Source organism: Fusarium verticillioides, chromosome 4, assembly GCF_000149555.1.
Source record: "Fusarium verticillioides 7600 chromosome 4, whole genome shotgun sequence".
NCBI classification, from domain to species: Eukaryota; Fungi; Ascomycota; class Sordariomycetes; order Hypocreales; family Nectriaceae; genus Fusarium; species Fusarium verticillioides.
In genome coordinates, this window is record NC_031678.1 from 1,883,582 (window position 1) to 1,903,035 (window position 19,454).

The following is a 19,454-nucleotide window of genomic DNA, read 5'->3' on the forward strand; positions in this document are numbered from 1 at the left end:
AGAAGTCGTGAACCAGTGACGGCGGGCTCGATACAGTTGGTATAGCAAAGCCGAGCGAACAATTAAAGAGAACGACCAAAAGCACCAGAAGCAGTCGTCAGTGGTAGCGACGAAAGTGAAGTTACAAACAGAGAATGGTCGGTCGGATGAGAATAGAAGACAGACAGAAAGAAAAAGAGAAGACAGCATAACATGCCAAGCGGAAGGAAAGATACGGATATAGTCGCGTGGTTTCCGCAGCAGATTTCTTGCTTTGCATGTTTACAACGCGGGTATAGCGAGGAAGAAGTTCGTGAAAGGAAGGAGCTATGGGAGAAGGGAAGATATAGAGAAAAGTGGGAAGGTAGGCAGCGAGGTGACAACCTACCTAATGGAAGGAAGTCAGGGAAGGGAAAAGGCAGGAGTGAATGCGGTGCACCTTCAGGACGATGCTTCACCAGAGGCTTTGGCAGTGTCGCCAGCTGGCAGCCGAATGTGACTGACTGCTGCTGCCTCAGTGCCAGTGCCAGTTAGGTCAGCCAACTCCATATCTACCTATATACCACCATTGCCTCAAAGAGCTTTCGCCTACCTACCTAGGTAGGTACCCAGCTCCCGCAGACGGGGGGGGGGCAAACGCGGGTGCAGAAGTGTCACAATGTACGATGTGTATGGGGTCATTCGGCTCACTGCGTGCACCTGCTCCTCTAGTACCTATGATTGATTGTACGTATTGGTAGGCAGAGAGGCATGGACCCGGGTCGCTTCACTTCGTTACGGGCCTCATGTAACTGCATGTTACCGGTCAGGTCAGTGAAACTCGACATTATTTTACGTTTTTGATTGTTGTTGTCATCTTCTATTATAACAATTCGTTTTATCCTGAGCTTCCAACATACTTTTCATCAACACCATTACTGCATAAAAAAAAGAATACTTTGACCTCTGGTTGAAGGGGGCTGCAACTCCGCGACGTTGTGTTACTCGCAACCCGGACGGAGGTTGTTCAGTATCCATTGGGCTCTTAAATCGATAAGGAGATGTCTGAGTGAAAGACATGATCGACCCCAGCATTCGTCAAACTAACAGTGCGGATATACCTATCCAAGTATTGACGCTTTGAACCTGATTCCAGTTCAATATTGTAACGATCAAGTATACCCGCCACATTGTCATTCAGTCGAACATCCTAAAGCAATCGAGCTACTAGTGTCACGCAAAGACCTTCGGCTTCACTACCCGGTGTATCGTGGCTAATCGATGTACAAATCAGAGGGCTGTGTTACCGTATTTCGGTCGAGCCATCGGTGAGCATGAGGCGCGCCGCGTGATAGCTGCAAAATCGATCTGCAACTGGAAACTTTGTGTGTAAGAACATCACATATCTTTCCTTTTGGCGCCTTTCAAGGTTATAATAGTACGGGTAGGAAAGCGTAGAAGCAAAGAAGCAAAGAACAGATCATACTTGTGCCTGGGAAATATCATGGTCAAAGCACACGGGACACTGCATGCCTATTCAGACCCTTCCATTTCATGATATCTCTGATGCGCCGACACAGCGAACAAAGGAATACAATGACCACAAAGAGGACACAATGCATTGTCACCCGTTTCCCAATCATTGCCTTCCTCTTCTTCACCGTCGCCTTCTGACACCGTTTGTGTAATTTCCTCACTCTGTGCGACATGCTTGTCTTCCATCACTTGAAAGGGCTTGAGCACTTCATCCTGACGTTTGAACATGACAGATATATCCCTGCCTGCTCCTGTCTTGTCATCCGCTGCACCAACAACCATGTTTGCCACGCAGATATTGAGCATCTGTAGATTCCATCGCTGTCCCTTCTCCGGAGACAGACGCCGGAGCAGTGGCAACAGAGCTTCACTAACAAGCCGTTCCGCGATATGAGCTATGTCATCTTTGGAATCGAAGATAAAAGGCGGTAGAGACCCAGATCGAGAGACACGACTGTAATTCTGGCCTGGCGCTGAGTGCAGATACGTCCATGTCCTGAGCGATAATCGCAATGTCTTTGGTCGGGCAATCCATTTTTGTGCCCCTGGAGTGTCTGCCCCTTCGTCAGGTACAAGAAGGTCTGTCCTCATTCTCCTGATGAGTGAGCACGATAGCTTGTGTAGCTCTTCCGTTATTTGTGCCAGCGTATCTAAGCCCTTATAGGTATCTTCGATACTGATCTGGGTTGGCACATCACTGGCTTCCTTAACATCAGTTGTATCGACTCCATGTAGTAAGCTCCAGATTCGTACACCTACCCCTTTCTCTGACCCAGGACCAGTAAGTAGTTTTTCTATTGCTCCGGGCGAGATGTCAGGGTGGAGGCGCACATCGGCAACTGTCACAGGATTGTCACTCAACTCTGGAATCTCGGAAACACCTTTACTCATGTCAGCACCAGCCTGAGTACCCAGTAACAGAACAGTTTTGAACCCTAGCCCTGGGATCCTTCGCAATATATGGCTGTCTACGAAGGCGATCACCTCGTCTTCAGTAATAGCCATTAGTGTCGTCTGGTTCCGAGGCTTATTCTTGCTGCCGACAAGTTTGCTGAGCATCTTGTTAGTAGAGATTCCACAAGTGGATGTAAAACCATGTTTTTCTTCCACCTGCTGCCGCAGGAACTGAGCAAAGTGTGATCCCAAGATGAGGCGCATATAGGCTGGGTTGCTAAGGTCAGGGGTGGAATCGGGTAAACCTTCAACACATCCGGCAATGCTCGTCACATCGCAGTGAAATCCTCGTTCAGGGTCACCTTTGGAAAGGCAAAAGAAGGAATCTTCCAGGAATGCCCAGTTGAGACAGGATAAGTTGTACTCAATGATATCCGTTACGTCTGCGGGAGCATTGTGGTCTTAGCCAACACTATAACTTGCTTAGGGTGGGAGATGGCAACATACCCATAAACACCTCATCAAATCCCAGACGTTCAACTTTGTGATTCCACGAAAAGCTTTTAAAGAAGTTGAACAGGGTCTTGCTCATGTCACGGAAGGGGGTAAGGTCTTCGCCGTCGACGAGGACAAGCTCTGGACACAGTCTTTTCGCTTCAGAGACGGACATAAGCTTTGTGAGACCGCGAGCCCGAGCATTGTAGTTGCAGGTCGCTAGACAATTCTTTTGCTTAACGCCCAACGGCAGTTTCTTGAGCTTTGCGTCCTTGTTCTCGAAGACCTGTGCATAGAAACAGTCATAGTCCTATACAGTCCAGCCAGTTAGCAACGACCAAGGTTATGATTGGAGCTTCTTGGTGGCTGGAACCTACGAATTGCAGGATAATTCGAGCGTCATTCCTTTTAGGTCTCTTCTTCCTCGGCGGCTCCATCCTTGATTATGGCTGCCAACCTAATGAGCGAAGGATTGGGGAACATGGGCTCAAGTTTCATGTGCGAGCGGGCGGACGGCGGATGGACGGAAGTTGTCGAGAGCGAAATACAACTCAATATTAAGGCCTTGTTCATCAATTCGTTTGAATCTGCGGTCTTTTGGATCCGAACAATGAATCAGCGTGCAATGAAAGAGCCGGTATATGAGATCAATTCTGGGCATCCATGAAATTATGGAAATGCACCATCAGTTCGGGTGCTCATTCACGGTGTGCCTGAGGTGGGCTGCAAACTTAGTAGTGGTGGTGCCTACCTTAGGTACTTTAGTACCTATAGGTACAGTACCAAGGTCCCTGAGGTGTGCGTGCCCAGGCGCTGGGTCTGTCCACGATGTGGGGTGCCTGAGGCGTCGATGCGTCCTTACCTCCATTTCTATGGATGTGACTTACACCACGCCCTGCATCATCACCAAGTTATCCGTATCAGCAAACAACGATTGGTTTTCTTGATGGAATCATTCACCTTGTATTTTCCCCCGAAGAGCAAAACAGGTCTCGTTTTTCGAATCTGATAAGGTGCAGAGATAGAAGCGCTATCTATACTTTTGTTTCAGGCGACTCTCTCTCCCCTCTATCTCGACACATGGGACACTCATGTTCGTGCCCACTGCGAATGAACAAATAATTCTGCTTCATTCATTCCAATGAAGCGATAGAAATCAATTTGCAAAGGAAATCATCAACAGAGTTACGGGTGCGGTACCCATTATGTGACATGCTGGGTGCTACAATATGCCAGTCATTCTCAGGAATACTGCAAACACCAATGCCTTATCCCTGCTTTTGACGAGCAGGTGGACTCGATGCTCGGTTGGCTAATAAACAGTTACAATCTCGCAGGAGAAGTCAATATCTTGTCTGTACGATCCAGCCACTTCTTCAACTGTCTCCGATCCTTCTCAACTCAAGCGAGTCTGACTCTAGCCCCCCTGCTTTGATCCTTGTCCAGACATACACTACGACGCAGTTTCAGCCATCCACAGTTGTGCTGTAGCCGCCCAAGTATATGCTCGATTTGCAAGAGAAGGTTGTCTGGCCCAGCCAATGGCGTCAACTCTGGGCTTTGCAAGACTTGCATGCGGACGAGACATCCTGACCGCACTTGGTCAATTGTTTCTGGACTTTGGTTATTGTCGACAATCACTCTTCTCATCACGTTTGCTATTTTTTGTTTGAAGACTGGCAGCGCTTTTGTGTCAGCCCTGACCAAACAAGCGCAATTTCAACAAAGATGGCCGAAGCTTTGAAAACAAGGATAAGCCTTGTCCATTTCACGGCTTAGAACATGGCTGAGCATCACCCCGCCGCCGTTGGGTTATTGTTCTTGTCGAAGGATCATACCGACTTTTCAAAAAAGCCCCTAGACACTTGGGAAGGATCGTCTTTGTTTATACATGCAAGAGAAACTCTCAAAAGCATGACGATAGGGCAAATGACCAGTCATTCTCTTCTCAACTCCTCCATGCCAAGACGCCATGTCGTCTAAGGGAGGGGACATTTCCACCCTCTTGCATAAACGCCAGCGCGAGTGAAAGAGCCGACTTGTTAGCCGCGTGATTGGACATGATTAAAGCTCACCAGGATCATACATAAACTACGGCGCTTGCGCCTCTAACGCTTCCCACCAAGTTGCTCTGGCGAGCCAACCACAACAGCCGCCAATGACATCCTCGTCAACTTGCTACGCTTCTGGCAGGTTAGAGTCTCCCAGGGCTGAATCCTTCTCGACCCCCCGATATTTCCGCGTCTAGATCATGGAAGGCTTATCACACTGCATGCATCCCTAGGGGCGCTTGTTTGGGTGTCAAGACTGGGTCAAAGAGCAGATGAAAGCCCTGGTCATGTCTCCCCGCCCACCCAAGATCCAGTGAGATGCATGTCTCACTGTGTATCATCCTATATAGACGCAATGTCCTCGTTTCTCGCTGTTTGTTCGTGTTGTTTCTGCGTTTTTTGACATTGCAACGTTTTTATAATCCCTGTCGGTTCCGGCCTCTCGGTAACAGCGTCTCCGCCTAGGCCTGTTGGACGTTGGCTGCTTGTCTGTTGGCTGATAGACACAGTCACTTGCCACTCAACGAGGGAATTTGGCAGCTCATCTCTTGTGCACTCCGGCACAACAGCCTTCTTGGTCTACCTATCAACTACAACTACAGTTACAGCTACATCTAGCATCATGGCATCTTCTCAAGCTCCGCCCAAGAAGCCCCGGCTTTCACTTCAGATCAAGACAGCATGTAGTCCGGCCACCAGATCATCGAGAAGTTACGCAGTGGACCCCAAAGATCCAACTGCCTTTAACACGTTGTCCAATGTCTACGTTACCACAATCGAAAGGGCAGCCCCATCTCAGCATGAGCCCATTACTGCCATCAATACTTTACAAGCTTTTAGCTTGACAACTCCAGTGGAACGACAGGACCCGAAACACAGAGTTGTTACGCCTTATTTCGCTTCATATCCTGAGACTCCTTCATCCGATACAGCTCCTTCACCACATCCAGGACTGGAAATCAACTACCCGAGCACAATGACGGCCACGCCTCCTATGTCTGCAGGTCCAATGGATTCAAATACTCCCAAGGCCTTTAGCTTTTCCCCTGCTGATATATCCGCGGCCCCAGCAAGGGATGATAGCTTACAACCCGAGAAGCGCGCTCTTGCTCGCCCACAAACTCTTGCTGAGTTGACCCTACAGGCCCCTTACACGCATCCTCGATCACTTCACAGTATTTTACGCAACTCGCCTCTTCCTCCACCCACAGCCATTCCTCCTCCGTCTCCACGGCGACAGTCACGGCGGCTCCAAGACAGAGCAAATCGAAGAGTGTGCTATAATAACCCCCTCACTCAGGAGATTGTGACAAACAAGTACACGAAATCTCACATTGACCTCCTTGTTGAAGAGGCTTCACCACACTCCCCTCCATGTGTGCCCCCTCAGCCTCAGAGTGCCATCGATCTAGCCTTGGCATTCACACCAAACGAGATCCAAGATGGAGGGCAGACACCTGGGCCCTTTGAGGATATGCGTCGCCGCATGACAGGACTGGCCGCATCAGGTGCTCCGCTTTCCCCGTCAGGGCCCAAGGGAATCTCAAAGCGCAAGAAGAGGGAGAAGAAGCGTCGGTGGGTATGGACAATTGGCCATGAGGATGATGATGATGACGAGAACATTGGGGGATCCATTGCTGCCCTAAGGGCTGAGGCTGCCAAAGCCAAAGACGTTGAAGAGATCAAGACACCTGTGACGGCCATCAAGGCACCCCTTATCACCTTTCTCACGGCACCGACACCAAAACCGGATAAATTTCAGGGCTTGAGCGGCATCTTGAAAGAGGATAACGACGTTGAAATGTCTGACACGAGCAGTTGTCTTTCAGTGTCAGAAGGATCTCAACATATGGCTGGCGAGATGGACTTGGATCTCAAGACTCCAATCGCGCGCCAAGATGAGGAGAGCCAAGTAATACTCATGCTACCAGAACATACTCTCAGTAGACTTGGTTCCAATCCTGGTCTAAAGAGGGATTCTCCGGTGCCGCCAGATATGCTACGTACAGATTGAATAGGTTACAAGAAAGACACGAATGTTTGATTATTGGGTTTTTTGCATTACCGGCGGTCTTGGGGCATTTGATTAAACGGAGTTCTGTCAATGTAATTATAAGGAGGATTTGGTAATGACGAGATACCGAGTTCGAAAGTGGGCATTTATGAGAAATGAATACATTAAACGAACATGAAATTATCACTTAGCTCAGTTCTGTATCTCGTGCTTTTCCATTGCCATGTACAGAGTAGCCCTAACACAATATCGTTGGTCCCTGTCACGGGATGCGTTGATGTAAGGTACCTAGTCAACAGAACCAGGGAGTTCTATCTAGGGTAACTGCAAATCGAGATACTGGTGGTTTCTATCACAACAAATGATCGTGATACCTAACGAGTAATTAGAAACACAATCGAGCGCTTGTAGTCGGGGTGGTTAACAAGGAAGCCGTAAATCATATTATTAAAGTGGCTGGAACTTGATTGAAACGTGATTACTCCGGCTGGAAGTAACCTTGCTATTTAGGTGTATTAAGACTTCAGTCTGTCCTTCTGGATAATGTTGGAAATCTGTATCAATGGTGCCATCCATATATACAGTAATACCTACATAGTGCATAATCGCATCGGCATGGACATTTAAGACAACCTATACCCTCGGCTGTGGTTTATGATGAACTTGGTTCGCTCCTTGGCCAGTTGATTTTATCTGCTTGATGTATGGTCTGGTCCAAAGGCTTGTTTATTAGAGGGACTGGCAGTAATATATCCTATGAGTGATAGACGAACCTACCAAGATGGCCATAAATATCGAAAGGTGTCAGAAAACAAACAAGAGATATGATCCTAGAGGCGGCTGAGACCTAACTCTCAACGAAAACGCCATGGGATCGCATTGTTCAGCCGAATCCTCACGCTTTTGAAACAGTTGTGCTCCATCCGTGTCTTTACACGTGGGAAGTCATACACGAGTCAACAAACACAGCAGACTCAGACGTACTCATACGTTGATTCATAAATCTCTCGTAGCAAACGCTCAAAATGCCATTACATGTCCACCGGTGCGCGCTCAGCTCTCAACAGAGAGTGCCTTGGCACCAATCAGCTTGCCGTCGGCGTGCGAAACCACCCAATACTCGGTCCTCGTAGCATCTCTCGTCACTTGATATACACGAACATCATTACCCTGCGAGGCTTCTCGAACAGCCTCGATGACGTCGGTGTATCTGCCGTGAGAGTCCCAGTTGAGAGGATCAAGGATCTTGATGTCCGCTGAGTCGGGGGAGGAGTGGTTGATGAGTTTGGCGAACTCGGCTAACATCATGTCAGTTTACCATCTTTATAGATAAGAGAGTAGTTCCTACACTCGCTGGGGAGGCCATTTTTGCCCTCCCACTTGAGAGAAACCTCTTGGAAGGGCTCGTCTGCATCGGATGTGTATACGGCGTTCTTGCACACGTCACTGATAGGTTTGGGGACTTGAGCGCCCTGGTCCTTGGTCTTGAAGGTAGCCTTTTCCTGAGTCGCGGCATCAGCGCCGGTGTCTTGGTTGGCCTTGTTCAGGAAAGCCATGTAATCGTTGTCGTTTGACATGTTGAGGGATCTGGTATTGCTGAGTAGTCTTGTGTTGTGTCGAGAGGTAGCTGTAGCTGTTCGTAGGAGGACGGTTTGATTCCGGGTAAGAAGAGAGCCAAGAAGATTCAGGTTTGGAAGTCGTCTGAAAGGAGTTCGAAGTGTCATTGGGAGAGGAGAGATCTCAGCTCGGGGGTCAAGTCAAAAGCTGTAACGCAACGCAACGCAACATGCAGATGCAAGTTTGGGGAGTGGGGTGACGTCAGGCATGAGATTCGCGGCAGGGGTATATCGACCAATCACAATCACAAGCCATAGATCAGCACCATCCTAAAATTAGTGGGTGATCAGTCAGTACTAATGTAGGTGGTCATTCTATCGAGAGTGTAAGGTAGGTAGGTAGTGCACTTATACTTACGGTACCACTTTGATTCAACTAAAAAGCTTATATCGGGGGGGGGAATATCGTGTTGTCATTCATTATCTGTGTTCGCAGTCTAAAGCTTAACCTTATAGGCCGCCGTCATCAATAGTCATCCATAGTTAACTAAGAAGTTAGACGCCGGCTCTCCTCAGACGACCCAAGAACTTATCCTCCTTGAGTTCCTCCAAATCAACACCAAAGAACTTGGCATACAAAGGTGCCAAGTGATGAGGTCCGCAAGGTCGAGTATCGCCACTAGCACGCCGTTTGTCGAGGAAACCACCCAGAAGTGTTCGAACTGCGGTTTCGAAACTCTTTCCTTGCTGCGAGATCAAATCTCGATCAATGTATTCGATATCGTCAGCTGCAGCTGAAACATGCTTGGCAAGGTCAACATCTATAATCGCTGCTTTGACCACCGCAGCTTGTGCCTCATCAAAATATGGGACACTGATATATCGCTCGTCAGTTGTAGAGTTAAGGCGCTTCTGTGAACGAGAATCTTTGGTGACGTTGAGGAAATCGTGGAGAAGAACCCGGATCCTGTAGCCAAGTATAGGGTCCGCTGCGATAGTTGAGGTCGTAGTGAGCGCATTTGCTGGTGCGATCGAAGCGGCTCCCGTGCTGTTAGATTTGCTCTTCTTTTTTCCCATGATTGCATATCTATTGGGGGGATGAACGAATAAAGAATAATCCCCGTCTGCAACTGGCAGGTATTCACTGTGCAGGGTCAAGGTTGAGTTCGAGTCTGCGTGAATCACAAGTGGGAGCTTCACTCGGGAACAATAAACTTTGCAAACAATGCAAGCATAAACTTAGAAACATACATCTTGACGTGGAACAGCACAATAAAGCGTGTCTAAGCTATAACCAAGACTAAGGCAACAACTATGTGATCCCCCAAGACTTAATAATGTGGTGTTTCTTTTAGCCTAACATATGATGCTCTCTTTGTATTGCTATGAACATCACTCGTCTTGCGGTATCTGGCCTGCGTGTCTTTGGCCTCGCTCGCTTTTACACATTGCTAGGTTAGCATCTTCAGATCTTGAAGAAAAGAAAAAAAAAGCCAATTGGCCAATGGAGTAGTCTACGCAGCTCGAGGCGGATGGTGGAGTGAGAGCATGTAAAAAGGCAATTTAGCCTCACGACAATATAGACATATATATTTGCATGTCTCGACACAAGAGTTTCGTTTAGACAGCTACAGAGGGGACACAAGCTCAAGTCAAACATACATTCACCGGAGAACAAAGGTACAGTCATATTAACATTGGGAATCTCGTTAGAATTTTTGAAAGCCATCCCTCTTCTGGCTGGACTTTTTGTTTTTTACGTTCCACGCCAGTTGTAACCTAACCCAGCCCAAACGCAAGGCGTACAGTAGTAACGAACCAACCCTCGACACCGGTGCAATGAATTGGTCAAGACAAGAAAGAAAACAAGCAGCCGCTCTAAGCGGAGGCAAGATCCTTCTTGAGGGTACCCTGGTACTGCTTCTTCTCCGCAGGGGTCTGGAAAGCACCGTGTCCGAACTCGGACGAGGTGTCGATCCACTTGAGGCTGACCTTCTCGAGGGCTTTTCGGGAAGTCTGGGGGAACATGGTCTTTCGAAGAGTCATGACTCGCTTCTTGGTACCAGGGATAGAGCCCTTGACCATGACGAAGTCGTTGTTGACCTCACCATAGCGGACGAAGCCACCGAGACTATCAAAGTGTTAGCAATTGTCTGTCAGCCGATACCTGGCAAGATTGGGTCAACATACGGAGTGATGGTCTTCTTGGTGACATCGATCTCAGTGGCGGCGTTGTCGTCAGCGTCACCCTTACCAATGCGGTAGATCTTGTGGTTGACCGAGGTTCGGTGATGGTAACCTCGCTGACCCGCACGTGCAACAGTCCACTGGACGTGGGAAGGATGCCAAGCACCGATACAAGCAACCTTTCGGAGACCCTTGTGAGTCTTGCGAGGAAGCTTCTTGGTACCCCAACGGGCGGTGACACCCTCGAATCCGTGACCCTTGGTGACGGCAATGACATCAATCATCTCATCCTGCTCGAAAATGCTGGAAATGTCAACGGGCTTCTCGAAGAGCTCCTGGCCGAAAGAGACCTTGTCGGCGATGGAACCACCGTTGACCTGGATCTCCATGAGGTGGGCCTTCTTCTGCTTGAGAGGGGTCTTTCGGATCTGGGTGTGGGCGAGGACACGGACGACGGTGCAGTACTTCTTGATGCGCTCGAGCTCGCGGGTGATAGAGGCACCGCTGTTCTCGGAGTGCTTCTTGGCGTACTTGGTGAAAGCCTTCTTCTTGCTCTTGTACCAGTTCTTGTAGAATCGGCGCTTAAGCTCGTCGCCCAGATGCTCGGCCCAGACGGTGGTGAGGGATCGCAGGCCTCGGGGAGTCTCGATGTATCCCACAAGACCAACAACGATCATCTAAAAGATGTTAGCCATAGGCACATAGCCAAGCGGGCTGCATTGTTCGTACAGGTGGGGTATCGACGATAGTAACAGCCTCAACAACCTCCTTCTTGTTGGCCTTGGCGCCAGGTCGGTCGAGGTCACGAACGATGGTGGTCATACCAGCCTTGTAACCCATAGCGGCTGTCAGGTGGACAGGCTTCTTGGGGTCATCCTTGGGGAAGCTGTTGGTCCCAATGCATTAGCCGACGTCTTCCTCAGCTGGGAGAGATTGTCAAAAAGATTTTTTTTTTTTTTCTATCTTTGTTGATGCAGCAGAAAATACTCACGACTTGACCTTTCCGCGGTGACGAGCAGCACGCTTCCTGGGCAGATAAGCCAGGGAGCCGTGGCGGGGAGCCTCATACTTTCGGTGCTGTACATATTGTCAGTTTGTCCGAACTGAAGCAATTGCTTTCTTTGTCGAGATCTTCACTCACACTCATCTTGGGCTGGCTGTGTGGTTTGAGGGGGTTAGTATGAACCTGAGTTGTCAAAGCCTGAGAAAGAAGAGATAAAGAAATAAACTGTGGGCGAAATTTTAAGCGAATCGCTCGAAATTCGTGGGGTGGCCCGTGCACAGCAAGTCCTTCACTCACCGAGCCGACACCGAAAGAATCGAGGGCTAGATTCTACACCGACTAGACCGAAGAGCCCTTCGACTATACACGTGACTTGAATCGTTGCCGAAGGTGGTCTAGCGTGCCCATGTACGGGCGGGCAACAGGGGTAGTGTGAAATGTCTGCAGTCCAACGTCAATGGATGGATGAACACGGTGTGTCAGGTATATAACATAAGATACAACTGAGTTTTATTGATCAGAGTAAGGAAATTAATGTGCATAATGCTCTTGTTCGCCGGTGAAATCGTAGCCAAGAAGGACCATAACCCCCGGTTTTGAATTTCTGTCTTAAGCCTCCCCGTCCAAACAAAAGAAACCACGCCCCCAGACAATAGTGGTATACAAAAAGGCAGAGACTAATCGACACAGATAAAGAGATGTCTTCAACTCATAAATAACAAGCAGCTGTCGAACTATCATTCATTCAACTTTTGTGACAGTACCTGAAACTCCGTTTACACCAGCATTCGCGGGAGTGGATGTCTTGGCATCTCCAGCTGCCGAGCTGGGACCAGAGCCATTTGTGACAATAGTCGCCTTCTTCTCGTCTTCCCCGCTGTCATCGTAGTCCTCATCAACGTCCATCTTTCTTGCTGCTCTTTCAGGCTCGGTAGGGGGAGCTGCGCGAGGAGGAGGTGGCGCATGTTCCAGACTTGGAGGACGATCTTCTTTAGGTGTAGCAGATACTGGTGGCTTCTCATGCACAACGCCAGACATCGGAGTAGGTGGCTGCTGCATTGGCGGTAAGTGGCTGGGACCGGAGGCGTGGCTCGGGGGGTGGTGGGCTGCTTCTGAGGGATGATAGCTCTCAGTGGCATGGCGAGGGGCTGATTCGGGCCTGCGGGGTTCCTCGCGGCGTGGTTCGTCAGGTCGACGAGTATCATCAGCTCGCCGAATTTCGGAAGAGTTACGACGATAGTTATCACGAGGAGGAGTAGACGGTCTTCGATGACGCATGTCATCGAGTCGAACTCGGTTTTCCTCACTGGCTTGCTTCTTGGCAGCAGATTCTTCTTCCCACTCTCGCATGCGCTTGGGGCCCACTGAAGGTGGCCGGTCATCCATTCTCTGCATGGCAGCCTCCGCCACTGCGGGTGGAGGAGGCGGTCCTGGCGGTCCGGATGGTCCTTGGGGGCCATTCTCAGTTCCCTGAGCAGCCATCTCAGGATGTTGAGGATACAGAGGAGGGGCCTGATGCTGAGGGTATGCGGATTTTGGTGAAGGCATGCGGTTGTCATGAACAGGGCGGCCATCAGGTCGAGGGCTGTTGGTAGGTCGGAAAGGAGCCATGCCGTTAGGACCGTTGGGGCCATTAATGTTGCTGGGTGGGGGTGCTGATGCTGACGGTGTCGCTCCACCCCAGTTAGGATTTGCGACTCGTCGCTCAGAAGCGGGAGCAGAAGGCTGGGATTGTGGAGGAGCGTGTGGTGGTTGAGAGTACTGATGACCGGGAGGAGGGGGTGTTTGACCACGGCGAGGTCCGCCTCGGTTGGGATCATTATAGGGCTGGCGCAACTGCTCTTGCTGAGGGCTAGGTTGTCGCAGAGGTGGTGCAGGTCCTCCACGGAAAGGCTCGCCTCGGGCTTCATAGGGATTGGGGGGTTGCGGTGGAGGGTTGATGTTGGACAGTCTGCCCGCCCAGTTCTCTCCTGGGCCTTGAGGAGGTGGTGGAGGACCGGCAGCAGGCGGCTGTTGAGTCGATCCTCCCCATTGTGGTCCAACGGGGCCAGCGGCCTGGTAAGCTTGTGGGTGAACATCTGCAGGCTGAGGAGCAGGAGGAGGTCCGCCATTGGTACCACCAGAGCGAAGGAGCTGAAGTCTTGCCTTGATATGGGGGTTGTTAGGGTCAAGTTCAGCAGCACGCTGGTAAGCATCTAGAGCATCCGTAATTTGGTTGTTGCAGCTTTCGTACTATCAAGTTGTCAGTATACAACAAAGGGTGAAAAGGTTGACCGATAAAAACATACCAAAGTTCCCAGATCATACCAAACCTCTGAGATATAAGGGTTCAGCCTGATGGCGCGAGAATAAGCGTCAAGTGCATCCCTGTACTGGTTGATTTGATAGTAAAGCACGCCGATGGAGCACCAGAAAGTTGGGTTCTTCCCATCTCTATAAACAGCTTGTTGATAAGCCTCATAGGCTTTTGGATACTTCTGCTGCGACATATAGCATCGGCCCAAGAGATACCAACTCTGGGCATCCTGATTGTCTGGCCGCATGTTAGGATAGGGATTTCAATTGTTTTGCTTTCATAACATACCTGCGCCGACCGACTTCTCCAAGTATTGGATGGCTCTATCTTGGCTCTCATACGTGTTGCTCTGCTGGTGATGCAGCCAACCAAGCTGCTGAAGAACCTTAGCATGGTTGGGTGAATGGTCCAGGACACGTTGGTAGGCAGCCTTAGCGCTATCGAACTGTATCAAATTAGGCATGCGCTATGTTTGCTGCTATGGCAAGTCACTTACATCCTTCTGCTGCTCATGGACATGACCAATCTGGAACCAGATGTCTTCCTGCGTCAAGGGACCAGGAGGAGAATTGACAATGTATTTGAAGCACTGCAGAGATTAGCTATACGCATCAAAAGTGGGCACAAGACCAGAACGTACTTCAAGACTCTGAACCCACTTGTTCTGTTGTTTGTATATTATACCGAGTCGGAAATAGATCTCATTTGCTTTCTCGAAGTCAGGCTGTATGTTCATAACTTGAGAGAACGCTTCTTCGGCGTAATCGTAGCTGCCATATCGATCGTACAGTATGCCGATACCATACCACAACATAGGATCCTGCGTTGTCTTGTCAGCATGTTGCGAGTAATGCGAATATTCCACCTGACGTGCAATTACTCACCTTGGGGTCTCTCAAGTTAACCAAAGCCTGTTGATATGCATCGTAGGCCTTTTGTAGATTTTCTGTCATTAAATAACAGTGTCCTGAGTAATTGGTCAGCGTCGTGTTGTCGCGTCATGGCAGCAAACATACCAAGGTTTCCCCAAGCTTCGCCGTTGTTGGGCTCAAGCTGAACGATGGCGCGGAAGAACTCGAGAGCCTTCTCGAAAGCTTCACGGGTCTTGTAGAGGAGGCCAATTGCGTTCATGGCCTGGGTTGAGTTGGGGTTCGCCTGAAGAGCGCGCTCGTATGCCTGCATGGCTTCATCCGGATTGCGCAAAACCTCCGCATAGCTCCCTATACATACGTCAGCCTATGTCGTCTTGTCTTGCGAACGCGACGCGACAACCACTAACCTATTTGCAACCAAACAGCCTCATTCATGGCCGCGATCTGATGTGATGGCGCAAACTGAGGCGGCGGCGGAGGAGGGGGGGGCACCTGGCCCTGATGCTGTTGCATTTGCATCATGGTCGGCGACGCGTGATGGTTCGCCATTAGGTCCGCACTGAAATTGGCGATGGAGTTGCTACGGTACAGCAGGGGTCGGACTTGACAGCTGATGTGCGACAGACGCGAAGTCGAATTAATACCACGTGGGTTGAGGGAAAGGAGAGTCGCGGTCGTGATTCAGAAAGCTGTTCCAACTCAAGGGTTCGTGATGAGTTTATGATAGTGGCCTCTACCCAACAAGTAACAAGGGCGAAGCGAGTTGGACTAAATGTCTAAACAGAGCCGCGGCTAAGGCTGAAGCACTGCGAAAACAATACACGGGTAGATCGAGTGTCAATGGCAGCACAGATGGGAATAGAAGATAGCGGGATGATGGGAGAGATAAGATACAGGGCAATCCAAGGCGCGACGGATGAGGCCTTTCGCGGGCATGGAATGCGTTGCAGAAGAAGAAAGTGAGGAGTACAGGATGGGGAGAAAGGACCTGAGCAAACCCGTTCCCAAACTCACCTTACCCACGACCAGCGGGCAATTTAAGCGCACGGTGGCGTGGAGTGGGATGGGGGATACCTATGAACCCACTCACACACACTGCCCGGACTCCATCCACCCAACGCACACGCTCTCGAGGCTCGAGGCTCACTCACCCACGGTTATGTTAGGTTAGTTTAGGTTAGGTTAGCTCATAGCTTACACCTCACACCTTTCACCTCACCTCAGTTTCCGATGCTGTACCCGGCAAACCACACCCTCCCTACAACGCCAACCTACTCTGGCTTAGCCTCCATGCATAGGTAGCCTTCACTCTCTTGTCCCCTACGTCCCTACTCGCCTACTGCCCGGTGGCGGCGGTTTATAGGCACGTACCGCCTAGAGTGAAGTATGTACGTACTGGACCTGATACCGGGCAGCCATGCAACTGCAAGTCTGCAAGTCTGCAAGCTGCACGCTCAAAGGTAACCTAGAGCTAAGCATGAGATAAATATGGAGCACCGGCAGGTCCCTGTCTTTCTATTCTGCGGACTACCTACCTACCTTACGGATCAGTGGCGCTTTGCGCAAGGGATTACAGAGGCTCCGCTTCAACCTTTCAGTTGACACGACACATCGCAAGAACGAGGAGGACTCGACAAGCGGGAGTAATCAGAGTTATGATTTGGCTGTGGATTTTGGAGGTTCGAACGTTCATCCACCATACCATTTTATGCCCTATTATTGATATAGGCATTAGGAAGCAAAGTCTGAGCGTGCATATCCTGTCACGCCCGCCTTCATTGACATTGATATTCCGCCTCTGCTTATCTGGCGCTGATCAGAGTGAGGGCGAATGAAAAAACGTCATGGAATAATTCGGCCAGAGCCTTTATATGAGATACCATATTTCAGCGAGTTCATTTCAACCGCCGCCATAGCGACATTTGTGCTATTATTCAGTCTGTCATGTACAGCCGTATAGAATGCTGTCTACCTTTGAGCGAACAGACAGCCGAGCAAAGTCGCGCATGCATCGATACTGATTGATGGTGTTCATCTCGGGGGTGCTAGGGTGCCAAGCGAAACGATACCGATTTAAATCCAGCAACGCACGTCCCCCATCTTCCATTTTGTGTGGCGCATCTGAAATGCATGCCAAGAGGCTTCAGCGGATACGTACCTCAAACAGACAGTCCTAGGGTGGTGCCCTGTCTCGTCTCTGCCAGGGTGAGGTATGACACTGAGCTTAGCACTTAACAAATTAGGGATTGGGATGGAGGTGAGACAAAGGCAGAGTGATGGGTTCATAACACAACGAGCATGCTGATCTATGTACAGTACGTCTTGATGGGGCAAGCATTGCTGCACGAGTAGCCTCTTCTAGCGACCGTAAGAAGAAGTTTCGAGTTTGTTTGTTACCATCTGGTTGCAGTAACCTGAACAAGAAGAGAGAGCCCAAATCACACAATGGTCACAGGCGATGACCGACGGGTAATAGATACATGATATCATCATGTATCAGACATAGATTGGCGAGAAACATGATCAGAAAAATAACGATGACGAGCAGGCAAACCAATTGTGCAACGACGACACAAATCCCCGTTGAGAAGCGATGATGTAGCCGTGGGTGGATGTTAGGGGAGGCTGGATTAAAGAATTGTGGCCCATCAGATCGAGGCGGTGGTGGCTTTGCGGAAGAAGTCAGGTAGAAGAGCAAATGGAATCTTATTATTGTTATCGCATGGATGGCAATGGAATGGCTAATCTTTCCACCGCCTGCCGGGCTCGCCGCTAAACTGTTCCGGAAGTCTCCCACGTGTTTCGGATCCATCTTTCTCGTAAGCAAGTCGTGCGCCGTTTCGGAACATGACATCTTGTTTTGGCTTGGGGAGACCCAGGGAAACAACTTAACAAGCGAGCGGGAGGAAAAAGGGGTTTCCCGGGCCCAAACCAAATTTACATATTAGCGCATTATGTATGCCCGACATGTCACCTTGGCCACCAAAGTGCTGTATGATAGACTACATATGTATTAACAACACCCAAGGTTCAATCATTCCCTTTTCCTCAATGCTATCTGACGTGCGTGGAATAGCATATTCAGACTCAATATGTGCATATACAAGAGGAGGGGAAAGCCGCGGATATAAATGTCTTGATACCATCATATTCAAGGCTCAAAGCAATCGAGCTGTCACTACCGATATCGCATGAAGGGTCTCCCAACTCGATGCACAATGACAGCGAAAATCAATATGATTCATGGTTCAGCTGGCGGAGCCTACGGTGCCTAGAGAACTCATCATCACCATGGTGTGCCTGCCCTTGGGCCAAAGAAGCAAGAAGAGGTGGCTGATGCTGTTCGTAAATAATACCAGTAATTCAGCCGTGCACCACAGGGCAGGCGTTGCTAAAAAAGGGAGCACTGTGGTTTTGGCTTGGTGCTCTCTGCCTGTCTGCTTTGTGCTTGGGCCAAGGTCTGTTGTCTGACTAGGTACTAAGCCTAGCCCCAAAGCAAGAGGCGACAGGAGAGCTGGAAGCCAATCGGTAGAGTCATTTCCTCTCCGCTGCGAATGGACATTGGATCGATGCCGTTGGTTGGATTATAGGTGCGGTGATGCCATCCATTGCTGGGGAGGGGGCGGCAACGCGCTTGTTGGCGGTCTGGGGATGCACCCAAAGAAACCTCGGGGCAAAAAATCACAGATGAAGTTAGATAACGATGGATGGCTGGTTAGGGTTTGGTTGAGAGGGGAAACGGTCATTTTTCTACAATAACCTTCCGTCAAGAATATGTGGTTTTTTTTATTGTCTCGTATAGCCATCGTCCAGGGAAAAACAATAGCAACGAGGAACTACGGAGTACCAGTAGGGGTGTCATACAGTATCGTCGAGTCACATTTTGTGTGGACGGATCATCGAATGCCACTGGCGGGTACCCGGGCAGGCAAGAGACAAGAGATGAGGCTCGTTAATGAGAAAAGGACGGGCCACGGGATGGGATGGCCCTGGGTATCCGCGGCAGCAACTGAGTGATGGGAGGACTCTCTTCCTTTTGGAGCCAGGACCAGGAAGGACGCCAGACGCCAGGGCTCGTTTAAGCTGGGGCTGTCTGGGCGTGACGATGCAGATGGGAACGGGAGATGACAAGAAAAGGTGGGACAAGGGGTGAAGGGCAGCTCCGGGGGAAGAGGAGGGGGCGTGCGAATTAGTCATAGGCGTGAAGCTTGGCCTGGGCGTTGACTCTAGGATCAACCTACCGGCGCCGGGGGCTTAGGGAATGGAGACATGGAGCTGTGGAGTGGAGAAAATGGGACAGATGATGATAGCGGGCTTGCAGTTTTTTTTTCCCTGGCGGTACGGAGTACTGTACCTTATTAGATGAGGTGGTTTAGGTAAGTGTACGTACCTTACCTTACTTTTTTGACACAGATCAAAAGTGGAGGTGCTTGAGTACTGACTGTACTGCAGATTAAGTGCTGGTGGGAGCTTGCCTACCTTATGTACTAGATAGAGCTTCAGTGGTATAACCAGAAACATCTCGGACCATTCATGAAAGAGACCTTGGCAGGATCTTGAAAGTGTAAACCCTGGCACATATTTTGTTGGCC

General features: G+C 49.8%; 6 protein-coding genes across 10 annotated transcripts; 1 reads left to right on the plus strand and 5 right to left on the minus strand.

Moving 5' to 3' along the window:
* Positions 1–1,423: 1,423 nt before the first annotated feature.
* Positions 1,424–3,591, minus strand: FVEG_04957 (DNA polymerase iota subunit). Its single transcript, XM_018892923.1, has 3 exons — positions 3,261–3,591; positions 2,896–3,193; positions 1,424–2,831 (listed from the first exon to the last, which is right to left on the minus strand). Exons 1-3 carry the CDS (start codon positions 3,318–3,320, stop codon positions 1,492–1,494), a joined length of 1,698 nt encoding a protein of 565 aa, XP_018749715.1. The 5' UTR covers positions 3,321–3,591; the 3' UTR covers positions 1,424–1,491.
* A 1,389-nt stretch (positions 3,592–4,980) lies between these two features.
* Positions 4,981–7,211, plus strand: FVEG_04958 (hypothetical protein). The gene has a single exon (XM_018892924.1). The coding sequence runs from the start codon at positions 5,557–5,559 to the stop codon at positions 6,946–6,948; it is 1,392 nt and encodes a 463-aa protein (XP_018749716.1). The 5' UTR covers positions 4,981–5,556; the 3' UTR covers positions 6,949–7,211.
* Positions 6,833–8,873, minus strand: FVEG_04959 (hypothetical protein). Of its 2 annotated transcripts, XM_018892926.1 has the most exons (3): positions 8,297–8,873; positions 7,374–8,246; positions 6,833–7,322 (listed from the first exon to the last, which is right to left on the minus strand). In XM_018892926.1, exons 1-2 carry the CDS (start codon positions 8,670–8,672, stop codon positions 8,002–8,004), a joined length of 621 nt encoding a protein of 206 aa, XP_018749718.1. In that variant the 5' UTR covers positions 8,673–8,873; the 3' UTR covers positions 6,833–7,322; positions 7,374–8,001. The 2 variants fall into 2 exon arrangements, with proteins under 2 accessions (XP_018749718.1, XP_018749717.1); XM_018892925.1 differs by having other exon boundaries at positions 6,833–8,246.
* A 79-nt stretch (positions 8,874–8,952) lies between these two features.
* On the minus strand, positions 8,953–9,655 carry FVEG_04960 (hypothetical protein). Its single transcript, XM_018892927.1, has one exon. It carries the CDS (start codon positions 9,579–9,581, stop codon positions 9,060–9,062), a length of 522 nt encoding a protein of 173 aa, XP_018749719.1. The 5' UTR covers positions 9,582–9,655; the 3' UTR covers positions 8,953–9,059.
* A 435-nt stretch (positions 9,656–10,090) lies between these two features.
* On the minus strand, positions 10,091–11,987 carry FVEG_04961 (60S ribosomal protein L3). Of its 4 annotated transcripts, XM_018892928.1 has the most exons (5): positions 11,833–11,987; positions 11,683–11,768; positions 11,421–11,577; positions 10,695–11,368; positions 10,091–10,635 (listed from the first exon to the last, which is right to left on the minus strand). In XM_018892928.1, exons 1-5 carry the CDS (start codon positions 11,836–11,838, stop codon positions 10,383–10,385), a joined length of 1,176 nt encoding a protein of 391 aa, XP_018749720.1. In that variant the 5' UTR covers positions 11,839–11,987; the 3' UTR covers positions 10,091–10,382. The 4 variants fall into 4 exon arrangements, with proteins under 4 accessions (XP_018749720.1, XP_018749723.1, XP_018749721.1 ...); XM_018892931.1 differs by having other exon boundaries at positions 10,695–11,577; XM_018892929.1 differs by having other exon boundaries at positions 11,421–11,768.
* Positions 11,988–12,435: 448 nt separating this feature from the next.
* FVEG_04962 (hypothetical protein) lies at positions 12,436–15,411 on the minus strand (the record flags this gene model as incomplete). Its single annotated transcript, XM_018892932.1, has 8 exons — positions 12,436–13,926; positions 13,983–14,227; positions 14,279–14,435; positions 14,487–14,579; positions 14,631–14,810; positions 14,875–14,957; positions 15,007–15,210; positions 15,270–15,411. 8 exons carry the CDS (start codon positions 15,409–15,411, stop codon positions 12,436–12,438), a joined length of 2,595 nt encoding a protein of 864 aa, XP_018749724.1.
* Positions 15,412–19,454: the final 4,043 nt, after the last annotated feature.